The sequence below is a fragment of the Symphodus melops genome (assembly GCF_947650265.1).
Source record: "Symphodus melops genome assembly, chromosome: 17".
NCBI classification, from domain to species: domain Eukaryota; kingdom Metazoa; phylum Chordata; class Actinopteri; order Labriformes; family Labridae; genus Symphodus; species Symphodus melops.
The window spans coordinates 865,612-881,405 of NC_136707.1; the positions used below are offsets into that span (position 1 = coordinate 865,612).

General features: G+C 45.4%; 2 protein-coding genes across 3 annotated transcripts; one reads left to right on the plus strand and one right to left on the minus strand.

Moving 5' to 3' along the window:
• The first annotated feature begins 3,114 nt into the window (after positions 1-3,114).
• On the plus strand, positions 3,115-6,841 carry LOC306838257 (uncharacterized protein). Its single transcript, XM_079366351.1, has 5 exons — positions 3,115-3,386; positions 3,528-3,712; positions 4,525-4,674; positions 4,758-4,923; positions 5,540-6,841. The coding sequence occupies exons 1-5, from the start codon at positions 3,125-3,127 to the stop codon at positions 5,749-5,751; spliced, it is 975 nt and encodes a 324-aa protein (XP_079222477.1). The 5' UTR covers positions 3,115-3,124; the 3' UTR covers positions 5,752-6,841.
• On the minus strand, positions 6,840-15,098 carry engl (endoglin, like). Of its 2 annotated transcripts, none has more exons than XM_079366335.1 (17): positions 14,730-15,098; positions 14,086-14,183; positions 13,606-13,778; positions 13,352-13,489; positions 13,098-13,272; positions 12,837-13,008; positions 12,605-12,749; positions 12,259-12,451; positions 11,906-12,075; positions 11,340-11,495; positions 10,598-10,681; positions 9,589-9,834; positions 9,050-9,517; positions 8,339-8,477; positions 8,165-8,266; positions 7,972-8,086; positions 6,840-7,308 (listed from the first exon to the last, which is right to left on the minus strand). In XM_079366335.1, the coding sequence occupies exons 1-16, from the start codon at positions 14,756-14,758 to the stop codon at positions 7,974-7,976; spliced, it is 2,601 nt and encodes an 866-aa protein (XP_079222461.1). In that variant the 5' UTR covers positions 14,759-15,098; the 3' UTR covers positions 6,840-7,308; positions 7,972-7,973. The 2 variants fall into 2 exon arrangements, with proteins under 2 accessions (XP_079222461.1, XP_079222460.1); XM_079366334.1 differs by having other exon boundaries at positions 14,086-14,186.
• Positions 15,099-15,794: the final 696 nt, after the last annotated feature.

A 15,794-nucleotide genomic window follows, 5' to 3' on the forward strand; every position in this document is an offset into this window, starting at 1 on the left:
CTCTGAACCTGAAGCATTTTTACTCATCCTTGTGATCGGCATCTTTCTCACATCATTTCCTTTCTAAAAGAACACATAGCCTTCATTGATTTGTAGTCCTAGCACCGGGCCTGGCCTTCTCAGTGGGCGGGGCCTTCTCAGTGGGCGGGGCCTGCTGATCGTCGTGTTCTGGTAAATGTGCTCAGGGGGGAGAAGTTCTTCACACCGTGTTAGGAAGAAGGAGGAACCAAACGAGTTCTACTGGCACGCTAACCTGAGCCGAATGACTCAGTCCTTTTTCATAAGCCATCATCATAACAAGGAAGATATGAGCACGCTTTTTTAACACACAGTTAAATGTCCGAAGGACCCTGAAGCGGGGGGGGGGGGGGGGATTTCATGTGTGTTCAACATACCTGACCAATAAAGCTGATTCTGGAACAAGAAGGTTTGCAGAAACCAAAAAAAAAAAAACCCAAACAAACATTTTAACAAAAAGTCAAAAGAAGGAAAAAAACGTACTCCAAAAAATCCAAAAAGTAAAACAAACAGAATCACAAGAAGACGACGACCCGACTGACAACTAACATCTAACGTCCAACAAACAACAACGAGACTCAGGTGAGACAAACCAGACCCAGGTGAGACAAACCAGACCCAGGTGAGACTAACCAGACTCAGGTGAGACAAACCAGACTCAGGTGAGACAAACCAGACTCAGGTGAGACAAACCAGACTCAGGTGAGACAAACCAGACTCAGGTGAGACAAACCAGACCCAGGTGAGACTAACCAGACTCAGGTGAGACAAACCAGACCCAGGTGAGACTAACCAGACTCAGGTGAGACAAACCAGACTCAGGTGAGACAAACCAGACTCAGGTGAGACAAACCAGACCCAGGTGAGGAGAATCAGGACACAGAGAGGCAGGAGACAAGAAACACTGAGGAGACAAAACAGTAAATAATAAAACACTGAAAACATGAAATGACAAAATAAAAGTGGAAACTGAACAAAGAAACATTCGAAGGATAAAAGATCTGAAATCTAAAAAACTAATAAATAAATGTAAATACGTTTAAGGGAGTGTGTTTAAGTAGTGTTTAAGGGGGGTGGGCATAAATAAGCTCTAACTTCAGCTTACATGTTGGGTTCACATTAATGTTGTTTGTTTTTCACTGCTACACTGAAATAAACCCGAGAATCAAATCATGACAAAGCTTTTATTTTCATGTCTTAAAACGATCAGTAACAAATCAAACACAGTGAGTTCATGTCTGATTAATTCAAAGTAAATGAATCACCTATCAATGATAATTATTCATTTATGACTGCAGAGCGGTCGGGCTTTTATTTTGTAGGAATAAAATATCTGTTAGTAAAATGTTTTCAGTGTTCATAGACACACACACTCTCTCTCTCACACACACACACACACACACACACACACACTCTCTCTCTCTCTCTCTCACACACACACACTCTCTCTCTCTCTCTCACACAAACACACACACACACTCTCTCTCACACACACACACTCTCTCTCACACACACACACACTCTCTCTCTCTCTCTCTCTCTCTCTCTCACACACACACACACACTCTCCCTCTCACACACACACTCTCCCTCTCTCTCACACAAACACACACACTCTCTCCCTCTCTCTCACTCACACACACACACACTCTCTCTCTCTCTCTCACACACACACAAACACATGCACACACTCTCTCTCACACACACACACACACACACACACACACACACACACACACACACACACACACACACTCTCTCTCTCTCTCTCTCACACACACACACTCTCTCTCTCTCTCTCACACAAACACACACACACACTCTCTCTCACACACACACACTCTCTCTCACACACACACTCTCTCTCTCTCTCTCTCTCTCTCTCTCTCACACACACACACACACTCTCTCTCTCTCACACACACACACACTCTCCCTCTCTCACACAAACACACACACACTCTCTACCTCTCTCTCACTCACTCACACACACACACACACACACACACACACACACACACACACACACACACACACACACACACACTAATGGCAATAATAAAGGTTCACATGTTCACATGAGAAAGAGGCAACATTGAAACTTTCCAAAGGATGCTCAGGGTTCTTTAAATCCCGCCCACGTGTTACAGACAGTGTCAGCAGCTCATCATTCCAACCTGTAACAAGTTTCATGTTAAATTCAGAAACTTGTTTAACTCAGAGTTCGTCCCAAACCCAGAGTGGATTAAACCTCAGGAGGAGACAGCTCATGTCTTTTTTAAAAATGAAAAACAAAACTTCACACAGACAGAAATGAGAAGGATGTTCTGAAAGTTGTTCAAATTTAACATTTTATTTTTTTTAAATTAAAATGTCCAGGTCCAGGTTTAAAAAAAAAAAAAAATTCAAAAAAAAAATCCTCAGCAGCTTCTTCACAATCAAATCAAAAATCTCTCTGAGTCATGCCTTCAGTGGAGGGGTGTGAGAAAGAGAAGAGGACGTTTGAAGGGACGAAGACACTAAAGGACTCAAGGCTGCACCGAGCAGAGGTAAGACTCGTCACAACTCACAACGCCGACTGTGCCAATGCAGCATGGTGTGAAGGATACTAAAGAGTAGAGTTCAAACCTTCATCACAGAAACAACCAGCACGGTGAGTTTCTCCTCAAGCTTCTCTCTCAGGATTTTCTTCTTTTATTTTCTGATTTGATGTCAGAATCAAGGAGGAGCAGTTTGAAGAAAGATTCAGGACTTTAAGATTGAACTTTATAGATTTGTTTGGGCAGTTTCTGGATGAAATGTTTGCATTTTTATGAGTCAGTCTTTTCGATGCGTTGAAATTAAAGTGAAGCTCGGTGTTAGTTGGGAAGATTTGTGACGACACCTCGGCGAGGTTCTCCTCAGTGAGAGAGAAGGTGCAGGTGGCGTGCTGTATTTGTGGAGGAAAACCTCAAGCTTTGGCATTGTAACTGAACATGCACCAACAGGTGTGTGACGTGTGCATGTGTGTGTGTGTGTGTGTGTGTGTGTGTGTGTGTGCCTCTAAAAAGAGTTGGCTTTTTACATCTCTGCAGGATTGGCAGCTTGGCAGTCCTCGCTCTGCATAATGCCGCGGTCATTCCTCGTCAGGAGTAAGAGGGCTCATCTGCTCAGCTCGTCTAAGGACTCGTTCAGAGAGGACGCTCACGTCCAAAGTGCATCCAGCAGTCAGCCGGTGCAGCCTGCAGAGGGACAGGAGACGAGGTACGGGGGACAAGCAGAGCAGCGTTTGTTTGGGGACAAAGACCTTTTAGCTGGAGCGTGCTCGCCGTGGCGTGGGACGGCAGTCCGCTCTCATGGATCCCAAACAGAAGATCCCTGGCCTTCAGGTACTTTCTCTTTATGAGCTGTTCATTTGTCGGACACTTCCAGGTCTTATAACACGATTTGGATGTGACGTGAGCGTGCTGATTGGTCCCTGTCATCTACTGAACTCCTAAAGGACACAAGCTGATTTCTGTTGTTTACAGACGCTCCTGTTCTCACGCGCTCGGAGAGGCGAGACGCTGCTCTCGAGGCCTCGCCGTGGCCGTCGGAGAGACACCAGGTGTCTGAGAGAGAGAGAGAGCTGGAGAGGCTGGTGTTCATGTTGCTCAACCACACGTCGCACACCGACCTGAAATCCCCCGTCAGCGAGTGTCCGCTCTGTGAGAAGGTAGGACAGCTCTGCGTCACGACACGGTCGGCGTCAGCTGCTCGAATCAGAGACGCCGTCCGGCTGAGAGGTTTTTCTTTAAAGTACAAATATGATCGATGTGCACTGCTGCCAAACTCAGAAAAGTGTCATAAAACTGAAAATAAAATGACTGTAAACTAAATGAGAAAAAGATCAAAATGAAAACAGTTCAAGAATAAATTTGTCTCAATTGTGCTCAAACTGTGAAAAGTGCAGAAGACTTGAGGCAGGTTTTTTTTTACGTTGCACATTTCAGCAACAAGGCGATTCAAAGTGCTGCACCCGAGTCATCGCACACACACTGACACACGCACACACACACACACACTGACACACACACACACACAAATGTTTCTTTTCAATTAGTAAACTTTTTTTTATTATCTGCAATTGTTTTTGTTTGATTTTTAAATTTAATTTCTTGTTTAATTCTTTTTAATCTAATTTCCAAATTGTAAAAAATCATGAATTTATTTTTTTGTTCTTTTGTTAATAACGTTTTTTTTTTTTGTTTTTTTTTTGTATTTCCTCACATGTCATTTTATTTTATAACAGAAAAACCTAAAAAGGACAAAGTTTCTTATTTTGACCTGCAGCAGTGAAATCAGGAAGTCATCAAGATGCATTAAACAGAAGGTTTCATCTGTAAGAGTTCCTGTCAGGGTCACTGTCGTCCCTGTTTCCCGCTCGTCACGCTAGGCTAGGCTAGGCTAGGCTAGGCTGTAGCTCAGACGTCTTAGTTATATAACTGCTCTCATCGTTTCCTGTTTTTCTCTCTCGCTGTCTCTCAGTCTTTCTCAGACTTGTTTACATCGGGAGGCGGCGTGCAGACTCACGTCCACAGCGGTCTGTCCGTCCCGTTGATAAGTTTGCCCACAGCCACAGACATGCCTCATCTGCCCTTTGCGTTCAGAGCGCTCAGCGGCTATGGGAGAGCTAAGGTACGTTCAATCATTAAATTAAAAAAATAAATACGACTCACTGGAAGCTCTTACAGCATCGTCGCTTCCTCCTGTACGCCCAGGATCGTAGCTTTGCCTGCAAAGTGTGCGGGAAAGTGTTCAAGCGCTCGTCCACTCTGTCCACGCACCTCCTCATCCACTCGGACACGCGACCCTACCCGTGCCAGTACTGCGGGAAAAGATTCCACCAGAAGTCAGACATGAAGAAACACACCTTCATACACACAGGTGAGTAAACACGAGCAGGAACGCCACGGGATTACAAGACCAAGTTAATAAAGTGGAATGAAAGAAGAAGGGGAGGCGGGCCTTAAAGAGACAGCAGCAGGAACAAACTGTTTCAGGCATAAGCTGAAATCAGGGGCTCTTAGAATTTTCTTTGCCGAATGCAAAACTGAAGAATGAATTCTTATTTTCAATCGAGAGTCAGTGTCATTAAACACACAAGAAACCATATTATTTAACTAGTATTATAAAATATCCATAAAAGGCACCAAAAACCCCCAACAATGACAAGAGCTAAAGTTCAGTCGCTAAATGATCTGAGCTAACACCTAGACCCGCCCACCTGCCACTCAAAGCGGCCTGAGAGCTTCAAAGAAATGTAAAAGTGCGAGGTGAATCAAATGTCAGCACGCTGTTGGTGTCATGAAAAGAGAAAAGATCTCAAAGTGTTTTTTTGTGCGAGGCTTTAAACACAAAGGGGCCTGATGGGGATTGACTCACTCTTGGCTAGCCTCTAGTGGCCACTTGAGGAACTGCTGTTTGCTGCTCCTTGCGTTGTTGTTTTAATTTCTCACCTGGTTGTGACCACTCGGTCCTGACCCACTTCTTCCCCCCTCAGGTGAGAAACCACACGTGTGCAAGGTGTGCGGTAAAGGATTCAGCCAGAGCTCCAACCTCATCACACACAGCCGGAAGCACAGCAACTACCGGCCGTTCAGCTGCTCCCGCTGTCAGCTCAGCTTCCAGCGCAGGGTCGACCTGCAGCGCCACCGAGAGACGCAGTGTGGCTACGGAGACATTTACACTCAGAATGAGACAATTATGCAATGACAGGCTTTTTCTAAGTCACGTAGTAAATCATTTTAAAGTCAAATCAGAATCAGAATCGGGTTTTATTAAATACATTTTCAGATACAAGGAATTTGACTGTATGCTTAATAACAGAAGTAATGTAATAACATTAGATTATTTTGACTTGATGGTTCTGTTTTATAATGTTGAGAAAGATTTTCTGCTTTTAAAAGGAATCCTGAAAAGATTTTTGCGGACACCCAGGACAAACATGCACAAATGCCTCTGATTCTTTGTCCTCCAATAAGTGAACAGCGTCCGGTCGAGTTTAGTTATTTTTAGGGATTATTTCCTCAGGAAAGTTAGTGAATGTGAAAAGGAGGCAGCTTTCAAACTCTTGATAACAGATGATGATGATGATGATGATGATGATGATGATGCATTTATACTCCTTCAATAAGAGGAGGTCTAATAGGTCTGCAATTACTCTCCACAAATGGAGGCTGAAAAGGACAAGATGTTTCTGCAGTGCATGGGTAGGATCATTAAGATGTTACCTTAAAATAAACTCTGAATTGAGGAAGAGTCCAGTTAGTGTCTTGGGGTCTTGTTGTGATGGTTGGATGAGTGGTCTTTCGTCGGCAGAGGTCTTGGAGTGTAGACCTGGATCAGAGAGTTCAGGGGAGGAGGAGCGGAGTTTGAAATCTGATGTGAGCCGTAACTTGGAGAGGAGCGGAGGAGCCTGTTCATAAACAGCTGACAGGAGGACGTTGCAGGATCCTCAGGTTTATATTTCTGCACCCTTAATTGAATGGATGCAAAAAAATAAATTTTACTTTTATATGAAGTCATCAGGACTTTGAAAAGACAACAGTAGCCTACAGATCCATGACAGGAGACCCGGAACACCTCCCTCCCTTTAACCTCAAATGCACCTTAAGTCGTAAGTCATGTTGTTCTTGAACCGGGCCTGTGCCTGGAGATCTATGCATGTCTGGGGGTGTGAGCTCTGCTGCCCCCCTGTGGCATAAAAGTGTACAATCACCACTTAAAAGAATTATTATCAGCACGTTGATTCCCTTTTTGTTTGTTGTTGTTTGTGAATAAAATAAGTCAACAAGCCACTCTCGGGTCATTCAAAACATTTATTAACGTTTATTCACCGACAGAAAACAACAACAACACAGACGTGACATCCAGCTGATTCACAGTTACAGCACTGAACACTAAAAATGACTGTACACAACGCTGACCTATAAAATGACAACAAACGGTCACATCTCATCGTGACCTTTGACCTCGTGCATCAGCTTCCAGGAGACGTTTTTCAGGTTTTCAGTTTGAGTCGCTGTGACCAGGTCTGGATCTCGTTTCGTCCTGATAATCGCTCCTCGAGGTTTCAGAATGACTCGATGCAGCTTGAGACGAACAACTGAGCTCTCACAATACACCGATGACTAACACTCCTTTGCACGCAAACACACACACACACACACACACACACACACACACACACGGGCAGCTGTGCTCACACACACACAGAAGGTAAGAAGCTCTGTCCCCGTTCTCCTCTGTCAGATTTGCAGGGAGGAAATCCTGAAGAAGAGATAAAAGAGTCAAACTGTTCAGACACATCAGAGCTGAAGTCTGCAGGTGCTGCCTGCTGAAGAACTGTCATTTTAACCACTTCAGTTTATTTCAAGCACGGCTGTGACGTTAGCTTCTGTAACCCCCTAGTGTTTAAAATGAGTACTGCAGTCTAAACTAAACATTACAGAGAGCTGTCAGGCTCCGCCCCCTCCTCTCTAGAGTGAACACTGTTTAGCCAGCTCTGCATGTGGTGGACACTGTAGCTTCAGTGTTTAGCCAGCTCTGCATGTGGTGGACACTGTAGCTTCAGTGTTTAGCCAGCTCTGCGTGTGGTGGACACTGTAGCTTCAGTGTTTAGCCAGCTCTGCATGTAGAGACACTGTAGCTTCAGTGTTTAGCCAGCTCTGCATGTGGTGGACACTGTAGCTTCAGTGTTTAGCCAGCTCTGCATGTAGAGACACTGTAGCTTCAGTGTTTAGCCAGCTCTGCATGTGGTGGACACTGTAGCTTCAGTGTTTAGCCAGCTCTGCATGTGGTGGACACTGTAGCTTCAGTGTGTAGCCAGCTCTGCATGTGGTGGACACTGTAGCTTCAGTGTTTAGCCAGCTCTGCATGGGTCTGTAAAGCTTTCTGCGTTCAAACCTCTCTCCAGTCCTGCTCTGATCTCACCTCTACACGGAGCTCGAGGACTCAGCAGACGGTGAAATGGGATTCCAGATGTTTTGACCTTTGTGCGTCTGGTCCGTGTGGCGTCTGTCTCCTCCAAGTGACGCCGACCGTGCCCCTTTAAGAAGACACATTTATAAAGTCTCCTCCAGGATCGTGTTGTTTGTTAGCGACGGGAAGAAGCAGATGTTGTTACCTGTATTGTTATAGATGCACCAAAGCCCCCCCATCAGAATGACCCCCATGAGGAAGGCGGTGAAGATGATTCCAACCAAAGGTCCGGTCGTGACCACGGGACCTGGACGCAGAGCGTGACAGCTGGAAGAGTCTCACAGAAACCCGGGAACATGAATGAATGAATAACACTCACTGCTTAGCTCCCGGTCTGTCAGAGGAGACAGGCTCAGTCGTTTGGTTCTTTGGCCAGTAGGGGGCCTCAGTGGTTTGGGAGCCAGAGAACTGATGGGCTGGGTGACCACCATGGGTCTGGAGAGGTTCCTGATCTCACACTGGGACAAAAAGATCGCCGTTACAAAGAAGATGAAGACGACTTTTATCGAGCTGTGATTGAAAACTCGTAGCTGGACATGATGTTTAATAAAGTGCAGTCTGAGACGTCTGAACTTTAGACCAACAGAAAAGTTCAAATGTTGCTGTTAAGGTTACGTGTTCGAGTGTGACAGGAAGTGTGATGCCTTCCTGGTTCTTGTGTTTTAGCTATAAGCTCAGAGATGAGGCCTTGAATCAGGCCGAGGTGACCTGGCACCAGGAAGTCCCTTGAACGCCTCCTTCCTTGAACAGGATGTAAATAAAGTGTCAATCAAAACCCTGTCTGCGACTTTGGGCTGCCATCTGATCAGCTAACAGTTTAAAGTCAAACTTGTCTGTATTGTTAATTTTTCGAAATTTAGAAGAATTAAAAAAAAAAAAATTCTTTGAACCGCGGTTTAAACTAACTTGACTTTTTTTTTTAAAGATATGAAAAAATACAGTTTCATGTTTCTGCATTTTGACAGGATGATTTATCTGTTAGCATTTTTAGATTAAACACGTCACCACCGAGTGTTTCATGGGTCAGTACCTGACGCCCGGGCGATCTGGATACGAGTGGGGGGATCTGAAGCCCGCCCTGACAGGTGCTGTTTCTTGTTTCCTCCGTCGGTTCCCTTCCTGAGGAGTCAGAGACGCACAGGCGGAGGCTGCAGTGGACGAACTGCACAGAGCTGTTGTAAACCGGTCGCAGGATGAAGCTAAATCTCAGCGGGGCGATCTCCTCCTCCGTCCTCGCTGCGGCTCCCTCCCTCCTTCCTCCCTTACGAAGGACGCTGCTTTTTCCCGGTCGCTCTCCGTCATCGTTTTCCTTTTCGAGCTCCCCTTCGCTCTCGTCTTCCTCTGCTGCTTTCGTCTTGTTCGAGAGGCTGACGGAGGAGTCCGAGGAACAGCCGTCCCCGATGACAGTCCAGAAAGGAGACTTTTTGGGGTCTGAGACGGGAGAGACCACACAGGACCTCACGTCCAGGACGTCGATGAAGGGCCCTTCAGCTGAAATCTGGAGCGCAGCAATGATCCCGAGTTAAAGGTCAGTAAGGACGACAGGAATGAGTTGAAACACATATCTACCTCCACATAGACTCTGTGGTCTGCAGTGATGACACAGGGTCCGACCCGGCCTCGCTCGTACCCCTCAGAGACAAACAGCCTCAGGACAAGAACAGGCCCGGCTTTGAAGCTGGACGTCGGGCGGCGGCGGCTCGGAGAAAGACTCTCGGATGGCCAGGGACCGGGCCCCACCCCGGGAAACTTTAGAGGCCCTTCATCAGCTTCAGCAGGGCCGGAGGGGTCACGGTCTGCAGCCAGACAGCTGAACTGGGAAGGATTACAAAATAAAATAAAATAAAATAAAGTGGAGTAGAATAGAGTAGAATAGAATAAACGTAATAATAAAATAAAATAAAATAAAATAAAATAAAATAAAATAAAATAAAATAAAATAAAATAAAATAAAATAAAATAAAGTGGAGTAGAGTGGAGTAGAATAGAAAAGAATAGAATAGAATAAAATAGAATAAATTGGAATAGAATAGAGTAGAATGTAATAGAATAGAATAGAATAGAATAGAAAAGAATAGAATAGAGTAGAATGGAATGGAGTGCAATAGAGTAGAATAGAATAGAATAGAATAGAATAGAATAGAGTAGAGTAGAATAGAATAGAATAGAACAGAATAGAATAGAATAGAGTAGAATATAATAGAACAGAATAGAATAGAGTAGAGTAGAATAGAATAGAATAGAATATAATAGAACAGAATAGAATAGAATAGAATAGAATAGAATAGAGTAGAATAGAATAGAAGGCCTTTATTGTCATTATACAGCAGGATTATTTGGCTTCACTTTAAAGTGCAAACAGCTAAAAAACATAGAAGAGGAACATAAAGAAGTAACTCTGATGAAGGTAAGATTGGTAAAGTTATTTACAGGGAGCAGCATAATAAGTCATGATCACATATTGCAGATATATACAATGAATATTTGCACAGTTTGAAATGTAAACTATTGTTGAAAATATAAATACAGATTTAGGTAGCAGGTCAGATTTAAAAGGTTAAACACACAGACGGCTCACATGGATGCTGAAGGGACTTCTGCTCTTCTTCTCCGTCTCGTTGAGTCCAACAAAGCTCTGAGGCTTCTCCTGCCATAACAGCACCTGCTCAGAGAGGAAGAACAACAACACACACCAATCAGGTGTCTGAAGGTCGAAAACAGCTAAATTTTGTCCTCTTGAAAAAGACGTTTTAAATCTCAATGAGTTTTTTTTCTTTCCTGTTTAAATAAAAAAGCAAAAATAAAGTCAAACCTTTGCTGTTGTTTTCTTTTAGGAAGAAAAAAAACACAAATCTTCATTAATGAATCTTCTGTTTTAATTTGTATAATTCTGATTATTTATCTAAGATGTTTTCCTTTGATAGCAGAAAGTTCCTGAAATTAATTTCTGGTGTCAAACTGGATTATAATGAGATGAAGAAAATATAAATGTAAACTTTTTTTTTTTTTTTACATATTTTGATTGAATGCTTCTAGCTTGGCTCTCTGCACCATCCTTTTTTAGACTCAAGCACTGTTCTGGTCATGATGACCCAGATCACAAACTCACTGGGGACATCTACCACTTAGCACAAATCAATTATGTGCCTTGTGTTTTTTTAACACTGTGATTAACTGCAGCTTTATTCTGAATTCACATATTTTCCCCTCGTTGCTCTAAAAACCACACATGACATGTTCTGCTTCTTCCAGGAACACTTTCTGCCTCTGTGAGGATGAACTCAGATAAGAGCTCCGCACCTGTCATTGCTTTCCCTCACCATGTTTTTGTACTGCACCCCTCCCGGCCTCGGCAGGATCACGCCCTCCGTCCCGCAGGAAATGACCGGAAACACCAACAGGAAGTGGCTCCCATTAGACTCAGCCTGGCACATCGAGTCCCGAAGAGTTACAGCGGCAACTGGGACCAACAAGCTCTGCAGGAAAGGACCGACGTCACGTTGATGTGATTTAAAACATGAAATAAATAAACTGTGCTCGCTCTAAAGCCACGCCCCCTTTCTTTCATGCACGAGCACCATTTGCTCCATTCAGAGATGCTAAAACCCGGCTCATCCTACAAGTTATCCCAAATCTCTAGTGTGGAAAAATGAAGCCGATGCTGAAGTGCTACATCCTGCAGTTCCTGGAGTGTCCACTAGAGGCTGGCTGCAGAAGTCACATACACACACTGTTCTTAATTGTCTTTTTCTGGACCTGAGTTTGAGAGTAAAAGTGCGAGCTGCGGGTTGTTTTGTGAAATAGCTTGAAGGACTCTTCTTCTTTTCCTTCTTTTAAATAAATTGTTCAAATATAAAAAGTGCATTTCGCAGTGAGGTGAAACGACCTGCAGGATTTGTTTGTCCAGGATCACGTCGAGGCGTCCGTCATCACACTGCACCGTGAAGCTCTCTCGTCCTCCTCCGGCTCCGTCTCCACCGTTTAACCACTGTCTCAGCCTGCGCTCCTCGGCCCACGGAGGCTTCACCCCCCGAGGATTCACCACCGCCACCTCCTCTGTGGGACAGACGGCGAGGACACCAGGAGACATTAAAAACTACACTATGTCCTCATGTGACATGGACTCGCTAAAAACCTTGTTTGAATGGAATGAGAAGAAAAAAAAGAACAATGATGGAGTGAGAATAAAAGAGGTGACTCACACAGTGATGGAAACAAGAGACACACAGGGGTCCTGACCTGTCCCGCCCCCGGCCAGCTGGATCACAAAGCGGTTAGCCAAGTCCGCCTCAGTGTAGGACGTCACCTTGGCGTAGCCGCTCTCGTTGGCCCACCACAGCAGGTCGGGTGTGCTGGACAGGTCGGAGGTCAGAGAGCTGGACACGGAGAGGTTGGGCTCGGGTGGGAACGGCGGAGAGACGGTGTTGGAGGACTAGAAAGAAGAAAAAAAAAAGTCAGACAGCAGGCAGGAAAAGAAGTGATTTATATGTTTTTATTTATTTTAAATCTGCTTTTTTTTCACTGTGCAGCACTTTGGATTTTTGTTTTTGCTCTGCAGAAAAAAGTGGATTCATGTCAAACGTACATGGACAGAGATTTGACCCCGGACCCCGTGAGACACGATGGCCCAGTTAACCGGCACCGAGCTGCTGAGAATCAGCACCACATCAAGGGTCCTTGAGTTGTCCGACGGGGGCAGCAGAGAGACCACCACCTCCACCTGGAGGAAACTGAAAGAGAGGAGTTCACTTCACACACACACACACACACACACGTGGTCGTCAGGACGGGTTCTGAGGAGTGGCGTCCTCGCTCACCCGCAGAGTCCGGAGCCGGCTGAATGGAGTTTGATCACGTGGACTTCAGGACCGATCCCGCCCGCTGACGTGTCGGAGCAGCTCTGCACTTTCTGCGGCTGCAGGTCAGAGGTCACGTAGTTGTGAGAGAGGAAGGTGGACTGCAGCTTGCAAACAGCTGGAAGGGTCGAATCTGCAAAACAAAGACAAAGCAAGAAGAAGAATGCAAACATGAGTAGCTATAGAGGGCGTTTGGTCCTTGTGTGTTTCTCCGGGACTCACCCTCGCCCACTTTGATGTAGACTCGGTTGCCGTGAGTCGAGTGGGTCAGAGAGGACAGGCTGCCGTGGTGCTTCAGAGCCCAGTGGTGCAGCGCTCGGGGACCGAAAGGCAGCGACTTGACACTGCGGGCGTGCACGTGCAGGGAGCGCGACTGCACGCTGGAGTTGGAGGAAACCTGTCGGAAGGAAGACAGAACTTTTCCAGGGGACTTTAAAACCTGATGGAAGGAGGTTTCTCTGCTCCGTGAGACTGACCTGCACCAGCACGGGGAGGTTCGGGGGAAGTCTCTCAGCCTCCAGACTCCAGGTGAGCGGCAGCTTGGAGCTGAGCAGCAGGTGGAGAGCTCTGAGAGGGGAGGGGGCCAGAGACAGAGGCTTCAGCAGCACCGTCACCTGCAGACACAAGAGCCCAAGATGCGAGCCGAGCGATCACAGTGAATGCATTATTCAAGACTTCTTCACATTTCACTTTGTGCATGTTGAGTTTAGATTGTGGTTTTTTTTCCCACCTTGTTTTCCAGGCTGTCGGTCGCTCTCCCTACTGCGATGACATGAGTCTCCTTGTTTCCTCGCTCTCTGGCAGCACAGCCCGGACCGGCCTCGAACCTCTCCAGCAGACCCTGAACGGGGTGTCGAGCCCCTGCTTGACCCTCCACAGAGCAGAGCGGGACTTCAGCCTGAGCTGAGGAGAGACATGTGTTCTTAAAGAGAGACGATGTCAATGTGCTGCGTCTTCGTCATGCAGGTACACGAACTCTCTCTCATTGTTTTTCTTTGCAGAACTTTCTGATGTTTTTGACACCAGCAAACTGAACATGTAATCTTTTCTCCGGGGTTGAAAGAAATGTTTAACTTTCATTCGGACTCTCTGAGCTGGCGACGGCTCGAGCGGAGGAAATACCACGTCTGATACTTTAATGAAACGACATTCTTCTGCAGAGGGAGGCTGCTGGGGGGGGGGGGGGGGGGGGGGGGGGGGGGGTTCTCACCTGTTGCTCTCTTGCTGAGCAGGAGGAGACAGTAAACAGTCCATCCAAGCGGCGACATTGAACGCATCATGATGGGTTCAATGTTAGAGCGAGACATCCTGCTGAACACAAACATGATGAACTGTGTGTGTGTGTGTGTGTGTGTGTGTGTGTGTGTGTGTGCGTGTGTGTGTGTAGAGGCTGAAGCTGAAGCACCCACTGTGACTCCATCATAAAGCACACTATATATTAAAATAAAACAAGTAAGAGCAAAGATAAAAGAAGAGATAGAATCTGAAAAATAATGGAGACTGAGACTTGAAGTCTTTTTCTGGGATTTCAAAATAAAAGTCAGTTTAGGAATTAATCATGTTTAAGAGACTAAAAGTTCATCAAAGAATACTTCAAAATAAATATACAGGAAACAGTTAACACTAAGTTAAGCAGGTTGTTGAGCTTTTATTTTAATAGATTTAGTTTTTAAAAGCTTCTTTGAATCGCTTTAAGTTTGAATGATCTTTAAACTTGTTTTGAGAATTTTTTTTTTTTTTCCTCAGAACTTTCACAGATTTAAAGGTCAAGTTAAAATCTGTGGAGTCTGAAGTTTTCTTTCAGGAAAAGGAAACCACTCCTGATATGAACACGAGAAGAGAAGAAGGACTCACCTGTGGCGCAGCTCGGACCCTCTGCTCATCCAGCTTCAGGCTCCTCTGAGCGCCGCGAGCACGTGCCTCCTCATTTCATAAACACGCACACGCACGAGCCACGCAAAGAAACACAAAGAAACACTCAACTGTCAGCCACGTGCCCGTCATATCGTCTCCATCCAGCTGATGTGAGTTAAAGTCTTCACAGGAGTCATTTTTACGCACGGAGTGAGCGCGAGGAGAGGAGACGAGGGAGGGAGGGAGGGAGGGAGGGAGGAGAGGAGAGAAGGGGAGGAGGCTGGATGTTTAGACTCAATCCAAGGAGTGATGGGAGGGACCCTGGGATGGTGTGACAGAGTGGAGAGAGGCGCGGAGAAAAGACTCCAAACGTAGATGGAAACAGGAAGGAGGTGATCAGACGGAGGAGGAGGGAGGATGGGGGGGGGGGGGGGGGGGGGGTAGAGGGGGAGCAGCTCATCGCGCTGTGATGGTAAGACTGAAATAAAGACTACACAAAAGTGAGATTTGAAATTAAAACAGAAATAAAAATACTTAAACTTAAAATAATAATAAATAATAATAAAGTTAGTCACCTCCCCTGTGAGTGTGTTCTTCTTCTTCATGACACAAGGGGGAGGAGCCATGTAAACAGCTCTGACAACAACACAGCCAGCAGGACTCCAGCTTCTCCCTCACTGTACACAGTCAGGACTCACACACACACACACACACACACACACACACACACACACAGACACACACACACACGTATTCTTCCTTTATGTCTCTGATGTTGTTTTCTGTTTGTTTGTGTGCAAAGGTTTTTATTGTGTGTTTCTTCTTTCCTAGAAAACAGCAACACACACACACGTCCTCTCTCACCCCCTGAGATTTAATGACATGAGGAATTTGTCTGTTTTTTTTTTCCAAGTAAAAATGTTTTTCCAAACAAACATCTGCGTCCATGTTCTGAGTTTTGGTTGGAGGATAATTTGATGCCATTAAAATTCTATTTCCCATGAGGCAATTTTAGATTTGACATCACGTTGTACCGGTCACACACACACACACACACACAGAGAG

Coding starts and splice junctions, on each gene's coding strand:
- engl (XM_079366334.1), bottom strand. CDS start 14,758: ATGAGCAGAGGGTCCGAGCTGCGCCACAG. Junction 13,779..14,085: donor GCTCAGCAAGAGAGCAACAG/GTGAGAACCCCC, acceptor GTCTCTCCTCAG/CTCAGGCTGAAGTCCCGCTC. Junction 11,496..11,905: donor TGGACAAACAAATCCTGCAG/GTCGTTTCACCT, acceptor CCTTTCCTGCAG/AGCTTGTTGGTCCCAGTTGC.
- LOC306838257 (XM_079366351.1), top strand. CDS start 3,125: ATGCCGCGGTCATTCCTCGTCAGGAGTAAGAGGGCTCATCTGCTCAGC. Junction 3,713..4,524: donor AGTGTCCGCTCTGTGAGAAG/GTAGGACAGCTC, acceptor GCTGTCTCTCAG/TCTTTCTCAGACTTGTTTAC. Junction 4,675..4,757: donor GCGGCTATGGGAGAGCTAAG/GTACGTTCAATC, acceptor CTGTACGCCCAG/GATCGTAGCTTTGCCTGCAA.